Genomic DNA, 12,405 nt, shown 5'->3' with positions numbered 1-12,405 from the left:
GCAAGGGTGATTAGACATTGGAATAGGCTTGGTGATCTCAGAATTCTTTTCCAATGTAATTGATTCTGTGATAATGCAAACACTTTTTTAGAGTCTACTAGACAACACGTGATCACACTACCACATTTTTTCCACCACCTTTCTGATATTTCATCTTTTACTCAAGGTTTGTAGTTAATCCTACAAAATGTAGCAAATAACCAGGAGAGAATAGGTCCAGTTCATCAGTTACAGATATACTAAAAGATTTCTTTTATATTCAATATTACTTTTCATTAGCTTCACATGTCCAAATTGCAAACAGTCTTAGAAGGAAAAAAGAGGGAAAACAAATCCATGATAAAGCAATGCAGTAAGACTAAACTATTTCCCACATAATTAGTTAAAAATTCAGAGGGATTCAGTGGAAATTGTTAAGGGAGTCAGGTTTGCTCAAAAATATCTACCAAATTCTTGAGCAACTTTTGATGTCAAGCAAATAAAAAGGAATAATTTATAGATCCTAATTAAAAAAAAATCCAAACAATTATGAAGTTTTCAAAACAAAAATGTTCAGAAACATAAACAAAGGCATATTCTAAGGAAAGAGAGGCTCCTGTCTTTTCACTGGGTACTTCTAAATCCTGACTGATAAATATTTTAAAGATAAACACTATTTTTAAGAATTCATGTGATTATTGGAGCTGTATCAAGATTAAATGCTTTGGTGATTGGAGTAGCACATCAACTGCCCCAGAGACCCTGAAATTACATAGATTGTGTTAGTGGGCTGTGCTGCAGGACCTCACTTTTGAGACCACAGGTGGATGGAACACTTCCTCACTGGCTTCACTACATCCCATTCATATTATTTCCCCATGACAGATTTAAGCTTTTCTTACCTGAAAAAAGAATTGGTAAAAATATGTATTTTTAATATACATATATACATATATACATATATATTCTGTGTTGGGTAGAACACAGTTCAGTCAATACAGCAAGAGACAGGTAAGTGTATGCTGGTATTCCAGAGTAGGAATTCCAGAGTGGTGCTGTACATCAAGACCAAGACTGGAGAGTTCCTGTGTAGCTCTTTGAAATGATTGAACCAAAGTTGCAAAAAGCATTAAAAATGTGTGGTTTGCACATTAGCATAGCAAAGTGCTGGTTTGTCCTCTGCTTATTCCCTATGTGATACCTAAAATGCCATTAGTGTATTTTTGACCTTTTCCAGTTTTATTTCAAAACTGAATTATTACTAATGTCTAAACTACATCCTCACAGCTAATTTTAACATTTCCTTTCTAGATTTGTTTTTTTTTTTTTTTTAGTAGCTTGTTCTTCTTCCTTCAGTGGAGATCTTAATGTAACATTTCTGCTATAGACACCATGTTTCTGCTAAAAACAATAACTAATTTTTCTAGCCCTTTCCTCTAGCATCTCCAGACAAATCAAAGAGTGACCTTGAGCCATTCAGCTTGGCTTTCTGTGTGTAAATTTGTCACTTTTCCAAGATTTCCTCCCAGAAACACATTAACAGATAACTGCTAAGTTTTGCATGCCACAGAAACTCTGATTCTCTGGTCAGCCCTTGCAAATGACAAAAAATGGAGATACCTGCATATTTCTCTGAAAGGCTGGCATTAATTTGAACATTTTTCATTACATTAAAAAGCTAGAATAACATGCATAAATTGTAAAATTGGTCATTAAGTATGTGTTCACCAGAATAACTTTTAAAAGCAAGATTTCTTCATTATCTTCACTCTGCAACTTCTATTTTTTTCTTGAAAATGCAAAAACTATAGTGAACTGTTCATAGTGATCAAGCAACCTGCTTCACACAGGGAAAAAGAAAGTTTGTTTGGCCCTTGATAACAAAATAGTTTATTCTAATGTGCACACTGTATTTGCATAGAACCAAGCCTGAAACTTTGCAAATAAGCTCAGGCAGATACAGTGCTTTTGGCAAGTGTCCCTCTGATCAGTGACTAGCAGACATGACAAGGTGCTATGAAACATCATTAAACAACAAACACGTGTGCAGCAAAGGGTGTGTATCAGATCCCATTTTATAGTGCAGAGATAAGGAGCACTAACCAAACTGTTCTCTGAGTAATTTGATTATCAGAATAGGTGAACAATAGTAAATAATAATTTCCCTGAATGTGTGTAATATACATGTAAAATCTCTGAAGTGAGTCAAAAAGGCAAAATATTGCACAATATAAAAACTCCTGTTTCCTATAATATGCAAAGTACAGTTCAGGATTATATGGGAACGTTGTTATCAAATGGCTTACAATAATTTAAAACAAAAGCATTAGTTTAAGGGAGTATTGTTGAAGAATACAGTAGTTGTCACAGTATTTATTCTCCTACAGCCTATTCTTTGTAAACACTGAAGAATGTTGGTCAAAGAAACAGCACCCTGGGAGACAGCCTTTGTGTGTGAGAAATTATGCTTCAACATTGTATCTGGATGAGAAAGAAAGTTTCATATCCTAAGGATATATTTATAATTAGAATGATGTAACTGAATCAAAGACATTGTTTCTTAGGAAACTGAGACATTAGTCTGCAGAGGTTATTTTAGGGTGGGGCAGAGGGCAAGTCTAGGTTTATTCCATTATTAAGAAACCATTTTGCTCTATGATGTGGATTTTTTTGTTGTTGTTGTGTTTTATTGTCCTTTCATCAGAATTATTTAATTATGTTCTTCTTATTCCTTGTGGAAGTATAGATTTTCCTTCTTGTCCTGGAGTGGCACATACATGTATACACTCAGTGCAGATGGAAAGAAAAGCTCCCATGGCTGCGCTTCCCGTCACAATTTTCCCACTGGTCCCTGGACCAGTCTGGGTGCTGAAGGTGGTGTTACTGCTTCAATATCTGCACTTCAATACTGTTTGAGGTGTCTGCAAGTCTCCTGTGATGCCGTGCAAGGGAAACAGAGTGCTCCCAGACATTTGTGAGTTGTCCCTGGTGGGTTGTCCCTGGTGGGTTGTCCCTGGTGATGACTTGACCAAGGGCCTTGGAAAGGGCTTTGGAGTTCGGTGTCTTGGGAAGTGCTCACAGTAAGTCCATGTACAAGCTCTTTCATTAGGTTGGGTAACACTCCTGTGTGTCCTATAAAGTTAATACATGAAAGAATCCAGGGCAAGTTATACAAAGACAGGTCCCTGCTGCACTTCCATCAAGTGGATTTTATCATCCTGGTAGAGATTTCTTTAACCGCATGATGTCTACATAAAACCCATGTCCAAAAAATCCTGTTGAAAACCACCTGCTGACAAATGCTGAGAAACTTCTTCATTTTAATTTACAGCTCAGTTTCCAAAGGTTAAGTACAAATAAGAAGCTGAGAGAATACATGTGCTCCTTAAATAATAGCTAGTGTGTCACACCTAAGTGGCCATGACCTAGATGGCAAGGAGGGCGAAGGAAGGAAGCTCTTTTATTTCAATTTTCCAGGCCAACTGTCTTTTTCATTACACAGTGTAAATGCCAAGAAGTTCAAATTATTCAGCAGAATTCACTGCACAAAATGAAATACATTCCATATGAAAAGGTAGTGTCATAAATTTCAATATTTACTGGGACTGTGGGATGGAGAAAATGCATGTTTCTCAAATACTCTGCACATACAGTATTCAAATAGTGCTGACAAGGATAGGTAGACTGAAAGCTTCACAGCACCTTGCATAAGAACCCTTTCTGATTGCATAGGAAGTCAAAGTTCTCATCTCCCTATTTTTGCTGGCTTTGATTATCTTTGTCTACCTGGATATTGGCCTGGCATCCAAGGGAACGCAGGCAGTTATTTTGCCTAGACAATACATCCTCACCGTCATTGCCAAGTTCGAGACAGTTGTGCGGCAAGGCTTCTGGATCCTGTTTCACTCCTGCATAGCTGGGGGCAGATTCTGCAAAAATTTCATTTAAAGAAGAAGATATAGACTCAGTGTCATCAAATGTGCAATTTAATAAGAAAAAGAGGCATCCCCAGCCCTCCAAACCGCTGTTGCCCGGGGTACCCAGGGCGGGGGTGATGGGTGTCCCGATCCTGAAGCCCCCTTCCACGCAGCCTTGGGCAGCGCCAGGCGGGCCGAGCGCGGGAGGCTCTTCTCCAGGGAGTAAAACCGGGAGGGAGCAGAGTGGGGCAACCCGGCGGCAGAGCCTGCAGGGGACAGCACAGCCGGCTGCGCCGCGGGCGCGGAGCAAGGGGCGGGGGACGAGAGGAGCTGCCTCCGGCCCCTCCGAGGCCGTGGACCGCAGGGGGCGTGGAGGAGGAGGAGGAGGAGGAGGAGGAGGAGGAGGAAAAGAAGGAGGAGGAGGAAGAGTATTTGGGGGCGGCTCGGAGCAGGTGGCGCTCAGTGTCGCCCTGGGAAGCGGCCAGCTCGGAGCGGCCCCGGCCCGACCCCGCAGCGCGCCGGCCATGGGCTCCGCGGGCGCGGCGCTGCCGCCTCTGCTCCTGGCGCTGGGTACGTCTGTCCATCCCGCCGCTCCGGGAAGCAAGAGAGGAAGGAGGGAAGGAGGGAGGGAAGATCCAGCGGCGGGCGCGAGGTGCGGAGCGCCGGCGGCCCCTCCCGCGCCGCCGGGCCGGGCGGAGACGCGCGGAGGGTGCGCGGGCGCGGGCGGGCGCGGCGCATCGGCGGCGATTTTAAAGCAGGTTAAACTCCTGGAGCGGCGTGGATTTCACTTCGCCGTAAAATGGACAGTGTGGGTGCGCGCCGGAGCGGAGGGGACGGGGACAGGCTGATGTGTGAATTTAGGATTATATGATGATTATACCTTTTTAGGTGCGAAGATGATGTTCTCTTTGTCAATGCTGCTCCTATTTGCAAGAGTCCTCTAGGTCTCTTACTACACTGTTGGGCAGATGTCTCTCCTTGGACAAGGATAGGGAAACTTGAACCATCTCCTCCTTCTCTTGGCTAACTTAATTACCATTACATCTATTTTCCTGGGAACTATAAGCAATCATATTCACTTGCCATGAGCAAATTCCCAGGCAGTTTCAGAGTTTTAATATTACTGTATACTCTCAAAACCCTTAATTAGCAATTCACCGAAGAGGCAGCATGAAAATGAGTTTTCACTGATGAGCTGTTCTAACTTGTTCTTTCAGTAACTATAGCGAACACTGCAGTGGAATGTGTGGCTGCAGGGTATGAAATAAAATACAAAAATTTTAACCTGTGATGTGATATAATAGAACAAAAACAACCTGCCATTTATTTTTTTTTTAAGAAAAAATTCTGAAAAGTACCAGTGGTGAAAACATTCCACCGTGTACTTTTGCCTAATCTATCCTTTATTCTCCTGGTTACAGCTACTGAAAACCAGGACCATTAGCATTCACTGCAATTCATGGGGTCTTAAGACTTGCAAAGGTTGTAGAGCAGTGCTGAAAGCAGAAGATAAGGGTTGATTGTGAGAGGAGAATTCCCCTGGCATTTTGAATGACAGAAGTGGGATAGGTCTATTTCGTTCAGGCACTACCCATGATTTATCTCAATTTATACTTCTGAAAGCTGTCATAATTTTGATTTCAGATATGTCATGACATTTGATGTTAGTGGATACAATTACTGGGTTAATACTTGCTAAGGCCTTTTTGATCTTATTGGAGTAACAACAAAAGTTTTAGGACAGGAAAATTTTCTTCAAGTCCTTTTAGAGTTCTGCTGTGGTGGCACTCTTGTAGCTCTCCCACAATAATTTTCAAGTTGTTTGAATTCTAGTGAACTGGTTTACTTTCAAAGGTGATATTCTTAAATTTAATTGGAATAGCTTGGCTGAATTAGTCTTTACTTCCAGAAAATATTCCAAGTTATTCCAGACTTGATTTTATGTCAGTATATTAACTTCTGAATTATCAGCTGTATTAAATGGGCCATATGAGGTGCTTTGTTGTGTCTCTAAATTCAACTAAAAATAGTGCAACAGTGAAGTAGTGGGTTACTCTTTTCTGATGTGTACTTTTGTGTCTGGAAAGTAATTAAGACTTTGTAGATGCTACAAGAAGAAGAGATCTGTAATAGAACTATCATTTTGATAGCATGACTTTGCTACCAACCTTGTTAATTGTTGACCAAAAAGTGTATAGCATAGAGAAGTAGTTTATGTCAAGAGGAATAAATGATGCATTAACAGGACAACTTATGCAACAAAGCCAGAAGCTTTTCTGTTGCTACATGTTGCTGATAGATTTGCCACGTCCAGTTCTTTAAACTTACGTTTTAAGTATGCATTTTTTTTCCTTATCCTGTTCTTAAAAGTCAGAGCCAAAACAGCCCAGCTCTCTCTGAGAGTGAAGCCAGTGAAAAATACAGTAGCTTTCCTGGGCTCAGTTCTGGTAACATTTCTTTGGAAAGCTCTAGTGCCCTCATGCTTCAGAGGAGATATTTGAAATTTGGCAGGAAGGCACTATTTGCATTGTCCACCTAAATTTGGCCAGGTAACAAGTCTGTGCAAAACTGTATTCCTCTGGAAAGAAATGCATTTTTATCGGCTAGATTCAAAGTTAATTTATGTCCACCTTGTTGTGCACCTTAGTCAGATGTTTCTGTGTGAGGTCTTAGATCTACACCTGCAAATACAAAAAATTTCTCTCTTGACATCTCATGTTATTTGTTATATTTAAAGCAATATCCATCATTGTCTAAGTCACTCTGCTTTCCGGTTTGCTTCTGGATGGTGGTCTCCTCACTGTCTGTACTGTGTGCTCTTAACTATTTCCTGGGCTTCAGATGAACCATCTTGTTTTCCTTTTTATAAGAATAATTAACTTCAGAGTGAGTTATCATGTGATAGTGTTGGAGGACCATACATAGGGGAGGAAGTAAAATTTGGGGTGACCTCTCCTATACTACCTCAGCAAGCATTCATATTAAAGCCTAACATGCACCTTCCTCCAGCAACCCAGGATGTGAATGATACAACTCTTAGCACATTCATAAAATCTCCACTCTGTGAAGTACACATCCCTTGAACCCTTTAATTCTGAAATGAACACTTGCAGCAACACAAAGGTTATGCCTTTTTGGCTAAGGTCTACCACATGAGTGCCATGGATTCTCAAGTCTCTCCGTAGGACCCAGGCAGACCAAAGGAGGAAACAGGTCTACCTGAAATTGGGGTGTCTGTGTAGAATAGAGAGTTTCCAATGATGGAAATTCTTGTAAGTAATAGGCTGTAAGGCCTTATAGAGGAATAGGAGACCCTACTTACAGACTCATTTTCTTCAGAATGCTTTTGTTTAAAGTGGGATGGAAGCTGTGATAATGGCATTTAACATGCAAAAGTTGGAAAGCGCCCAGAGTAAGTTGGCCACCTGGATTTGTCTCTTTTGCACATCAGTACACCATGCTGTCACTGTCTATGAACAGAGAAAGATGGTGTGAGCAGATAATGAGCTGGAGCTCCTGCCTTGCTTAGTTTTGAAATTAGAAAGTGGTCTAATGAATGAGAATGAAATGTAGGATTAAGAGAAATAAATTTCTCATTTTTCCTTAAAAAAGTGGATTCTTTCTCACTTTCTCTCTTTTTTTTTCTTTTTTTTTTTTCCCACAAAAGCTGAGTACAATTTCAGACGAGTCATTTAAATCAAATCTTTGACATGTGGTTGGAGCTTTTGTGTTCTTCTCTTTCTCTTTGCTCAGCCAGGGGTTCTCAAAACTGAAGCTGCGTTTTCACGATCGGGTTAAGCTGACCTGAATGTGGAGCTGACGCTGCAAGGACATTTCATCCACTCCTGTTTGCATGTTTCTACCAGTTTCTCTATGCTATCACTATGTCTTAGTCTTGGGAACAGGTCAGGGACCCATTTGCTTAAATAATTTTTTCCCCCTTTTGAGCCAGGTTAGTTTTGGAGATGAGCTAAACTGATCCTGCTCACTTGAGCAATTTATTTGTTAGTGCTGGCATAGGGTACAGTCAGAACTCGTGGCCAGAGGAGGGAGGAAAGCTGGAAAAGTCTCTTTCACTTGTAGCTGTCACTTCCACTGGCTTGAGCTGGTTGTGCAAGTGCATCTTGATGTGCAAAACTGCTCTGTATTCACTGCTGTGGCTGAAGTAAATGGAAATTGTACTTTAAATGTGAAAAAATAAGGGTTTAGCTGTATCACTAGATATCCAAAAGTGGTAAGTACTTTTTTTTTTATGGAGATAAGGATGATCTCTCATTTCACTTGAGTGTTGAAAAATAAATCCTCTGTCATATGCAAATACTTAAATGTTTATTTTCAATATATGTAGGCAATAATCAACAAGGAAGCTGCTAAGATTAAAATCATATACATTAAAGGACATGGCAATGTACAAAGCAGAATGGACTAAACTGATAACTGAATAGCAAATGGAAACAGAACATTTGGTGCAATAAATGAAGGTAAAAGTTGGGGTGAAAATGCTTTTAACGTGCACTCATGCACACCCCGTTAAATCTGTACAGCCTATTTTGATTTCTGCCTTTCTCTCTCTTTGTGATCATCTGTTGATACCTTGATGTTTTATTATCATATTTGTGAGTAAGGTTAAGGTTAAAAATTATTCTGTAATCTGGAGATGGCTTGAAAGAAGGACCTAAACATGAACTCTTCTTAAAGTAAACCTGTTTCTAGTTTTTCCTTCTTTCTGAGGTAGCAAGAAGTAGCAGCTCTACTATGTATTATTTTTGGAGTTTTGCCTCTCACAGCATTGCAGATTGAAGTAAAGCTTCATTCATACTGCATTACAGGACTTGTATTTTGTATTATGTTTATTTTAGGCTATTACCATCAGACACATAAACACATTAACGGTTAATATTTATTTGTGCATAATTTGGTTAAAGTCAACATGAGATCCTACCAACAAGTTTTAACTGTGTGCTGCCTCTCTCTGGAACAACATGTGAATTGTTCTTTGCTTTTTTGATTCAGTATCACAGCACTTTAATTTAAGAAGTTAAAGAAGTAAAAGTACAGCTACTCCTTTTTTTCATTGTGCTTCCTAGCCACTATATAAATATTATTCATTGTGGTCTTTCTTCACTATTGTAATTTTGAATGAATGAAAGTGGGGTTTGTATGTACTTCTTGTGATGTGTTTTCATGAGGGCTAATAACTGGAACTACCAGTGTAATGTCTTAATGTCAAAACAGCTAAATGTGAATAAAGTACTTTCCTTTAGGATTGATGCAGGTAAAAGGGAGTTTCTGCATCTCCAGATGAGTAAAACAAGTCATTTTCCCCAGCAGAAATCTTGTGCAGCCTCTATCCAGTGTTGTTATTTTCATTTAAAGGTTTCCTTTGTTAGGCTCTGTGCAGGCTGGTTCCCATTTCCATGGTGACCGTGCTGAAATGCAGACAGGACACAGACTGGATTCTCATCGGCATAGCCATGCACTTGCATACCAACACATGTTATCTGCTTGGCTTAGGGCATTTCCATTAGCAGTTTTAATGTTTAGAGCTTCTTTTCTCTGGAGCTTTTAGACCACATAGTGGTCTGGATACTACACAGTGTTGGGATTTCAGACCCTGTGCAGCAAGACAGAACAAGTTGATAAGCTTATTTTCTTGTGTAAATAATTTGGCTCTACTGTTCCAATGTAAATTACTCAAGGACATCAGAGAACTGTCTGAGCCTTTGTTTTCTTTTCTATTCAAAGTGATAACACAGAAGAATTTTTTATTTATAAACCCTTAAGTGGACAACTGACATATATCTGTGCTTAATAGTTATGGGAACATACCCCTTCTTAAGGCACTGAAGAAAGCATAATAAAAATAAGTGAGTGTGAATTACACAGGATAAATGATTTCTTCTGTCTGTACTGGTCAAGTGTGAGTATATGTCTTTGTGAAGCAATATGCAATAATTTTCTTCCTGCTTATACTGTAATCATTTTCTGGAGGTAGTGAATACTAAAGGCATTTAGTGGTGTCAACATAAGCATTTCCATCACTTCCAAATAAGGCTGTGATTTCTGAATTGCCAAATAAACCCAATATTCTCAGTGTTGGTAATCATTATTTTGAATTATTCCCTGAGTAGCATTTCAGGATCCTCAGTGGAGAAAATTTTATTTTCTCCCAGAGATGCACATGCTCCAAAAAATATAGTAAGACTTGCATATTATTCAGGACTTAAAAGAGCAGGCAAAGAAGAAGGATCAACACAGACTCTTTGAATGAAGGATGAGCAAAGACATTTTGTGTGCAACTGAATGGCATGTGCATGGTTGAATGTCACACATGATGAATGTCACGGATTCTTTTGTCCCTTTCAAATTGCTGTTAGACAGGGTGAAGGGCTTGGAAGTTATGCACAGCCCTGATGGAACTCTTGCCTTATTCCTGATTTATTTTGCCCTTTGCAACCTGCTTCCAAGTTTATCATTCTTCCCTTATATCATACACTTGCATGCCTTTTTTTTCCTTAATCACACGAATCTCCTTGCATAGCATGATTGGTTATTTCTAAAGGACAGACAATAAAGAAATCTTGGGGGAAATTACTGTCAACAGCAGGCTTCAGGGAGGAAGCTTAGTGCACAGTAGAAATACCTAAGGAAATAGTGGAATTTGAGGATGGAAATGTGAGGAGGGGTGGATGGGTGTGAAGGATTGAACTAAAAGTTTACCTTTTATCTATATGACAGCTAATCTATCTGCCTGTCTAGCTATCTGTCTCAAACATAAGGGACCTTAAGCAGGAAAAGCTGGCACTGGTTGATGCTCTGTTAGGACTGCAATACAAAGCTGCGTGTGATGATAAGACTACAGATGACCAGGCTGCTTCACCCACTGGATTTCCTGGTGAACAACTACCTCAGCCAGCTGCAAGATTGGTGTTCTTGCCTGACTGAGGAGTAGCTGCCTTGTGCTAGGTCTGCATGCTTAGTGCTGCAAAGGACGCTGTTACTAGAAGTTGTCAACCCAGCACTTTCTGGGGGATGTGCCTGTGCCATGCTCTGTGCTGCCTGCAGTAAGGTAAACCAGTGGAATTAGCTATCAGTGTGTCTAAATTTCTACAAGCACAGCAGTCACTTCTCATAATTCCTCAGTTTCTGTGGCTGTTGCGTTCAAGTTTCCCTTCAGCTATGAGAGCACGCTGGCTGAAAAATTCTACTTCATTATATATTCAGCTTAAAGAACAAAACAGTAAACTGCTGCAATTCAGGCCTAAATTTATTCTTGGCTGGTCCCATTCTCTTAGCTGAGTAGATGTCTGCGTAGGTATCAAATCAGGGCAACTCATGTCAAGAATTTGTGTCCTGGTTTCTTTATAGCAACATGCTAAATAAGGAGAGTAAAACACAAAAGAATCTCCTTGAGGCACCTGTTCAAAGCAGCAGCAAGTGAACTATTATGTCCTGAGGCAACTAATGCATCCTAGATAGTTACCAAATATCACTGCAGAGGAGGGTGTGTGACTCAAATGTCTCTGTACCTGTATTATTATTTGAATTTTCTGTCTGAAGAGAATATTAATTGCTACCTAAACAATAGCAAAACATTTTATGAAATAATTTTTCAGTGATTCAATTTTCTTACCAGTAAATTCTAATAAGACAATGACAGCAGTCTTTAATGAAGAATTTTTAAACTATTTTATCCGGTATTCCTACTGTGTAGTATAAAATTCAGTTGTCTTTATATGCAGTATTTTAGATGCACATAGAACAGATTGAATTTAAAATATTAAACTCAGATTTAGCTGAAATTCCTCAAATGATAATTTAGCTCACCTTTTCTGCATAGAAAAAATTTAAGTGACATAACACTTTCTTTAATTGTGCTCACAAAATAAAGTTCCCATTTAAACATATATTTAAGTCAAATATAAAATAGAAGAAATGATGAAGAAGGAACTCTTAGTAAGATGGGCAAATATAAACTGAGAAAAAATCCGGCAGTGCTACTCACATAGTCCCTCTGCTGATAATAGTTATCCATTTAACTCTAGCCAAATATCCTTTTGTTTCACTGTTTCTACTCTCATTCTTTATTTTTTCCCTTTTTTGTTTTTTGCGGTGGTGCGAGTGGGGGTTGGTAGACATTTTTTTTATTTTTTGTTTTCCCTTCCAAGCTGCCAAAAACCAGTTCATCATATTGAACAGTAAAAAGGTACTTGAGTCTCTGGAGTTGTCCTTCTGAGAAGCCGAGAGCTACAATAGACTTTGGTTCTGTGAAGACAAAAAAGCAACTGTTCTGCTTTTGTGGAAGCAAGTATTATCTCCAGAAAACTCTTCTTAAATGTACATGGGCCCTTCTCTCTGACCCCGAAATGTACAATGGCTTCATTTTACCAAAAAAAAAAAAGATAACTTCCTTCTGAACTCTAACTATAGTATCCTGTCACCAACCTGAGCCCTGGCATCTGGGTAGACCCCGTGTGATGTGTGGGCTGAGGGCTGGGGGGGTGCCTGC

General features: G+C 39.6%; 1 protein-coding gene across 2 annotated transcripts in view; it reads left to right on the top strand.

Annotated features, from left to right (window-relative positions):
* Nucleotides 1–4,366: 4,366 nt before the first annotated feature.
* The window catches only part of ITGA2 (integrin subunit alpha 2), a 67,670-nt gene continuing 59,631 nt past the window's right edge, over nucleotides 4,367–12,405 (top strand). For both annotated transcript variants that reach the window (XM_030968181.1, XM_030968180.1), the window contains exon 1: nucleotides 4,367–4,466. In XM_030968181.1, coding sequence (XP_030824041.1) covers nucleotides 4,421–4,466 — 46 coding nt within the window. In that variant the 5' untranslated portion in view covers nucleotides 4,367–4,420. The remainder of the gene's footprint in view (nucleotides 4,467–12,405) is intronic.

This window comes from Camarhynchus parvulus, chromosome Z, assembly GCF_901933205.1.
Source record: "Camarhynchus parvulus chromosome Z, STF_HiC, whole genome shotgun sequence".
Taxonomy (NCBI): Eukaryota; Metazoa; Chordata; class Aves; order Passeriformes; family Thraupidae; genus Camarhynchus; species Camarhynchus parvulus.
Note: the sequence above shows the minus strand (reverse complement) of the source record. Positions and strands in the feature narration are given on the sequence as shown.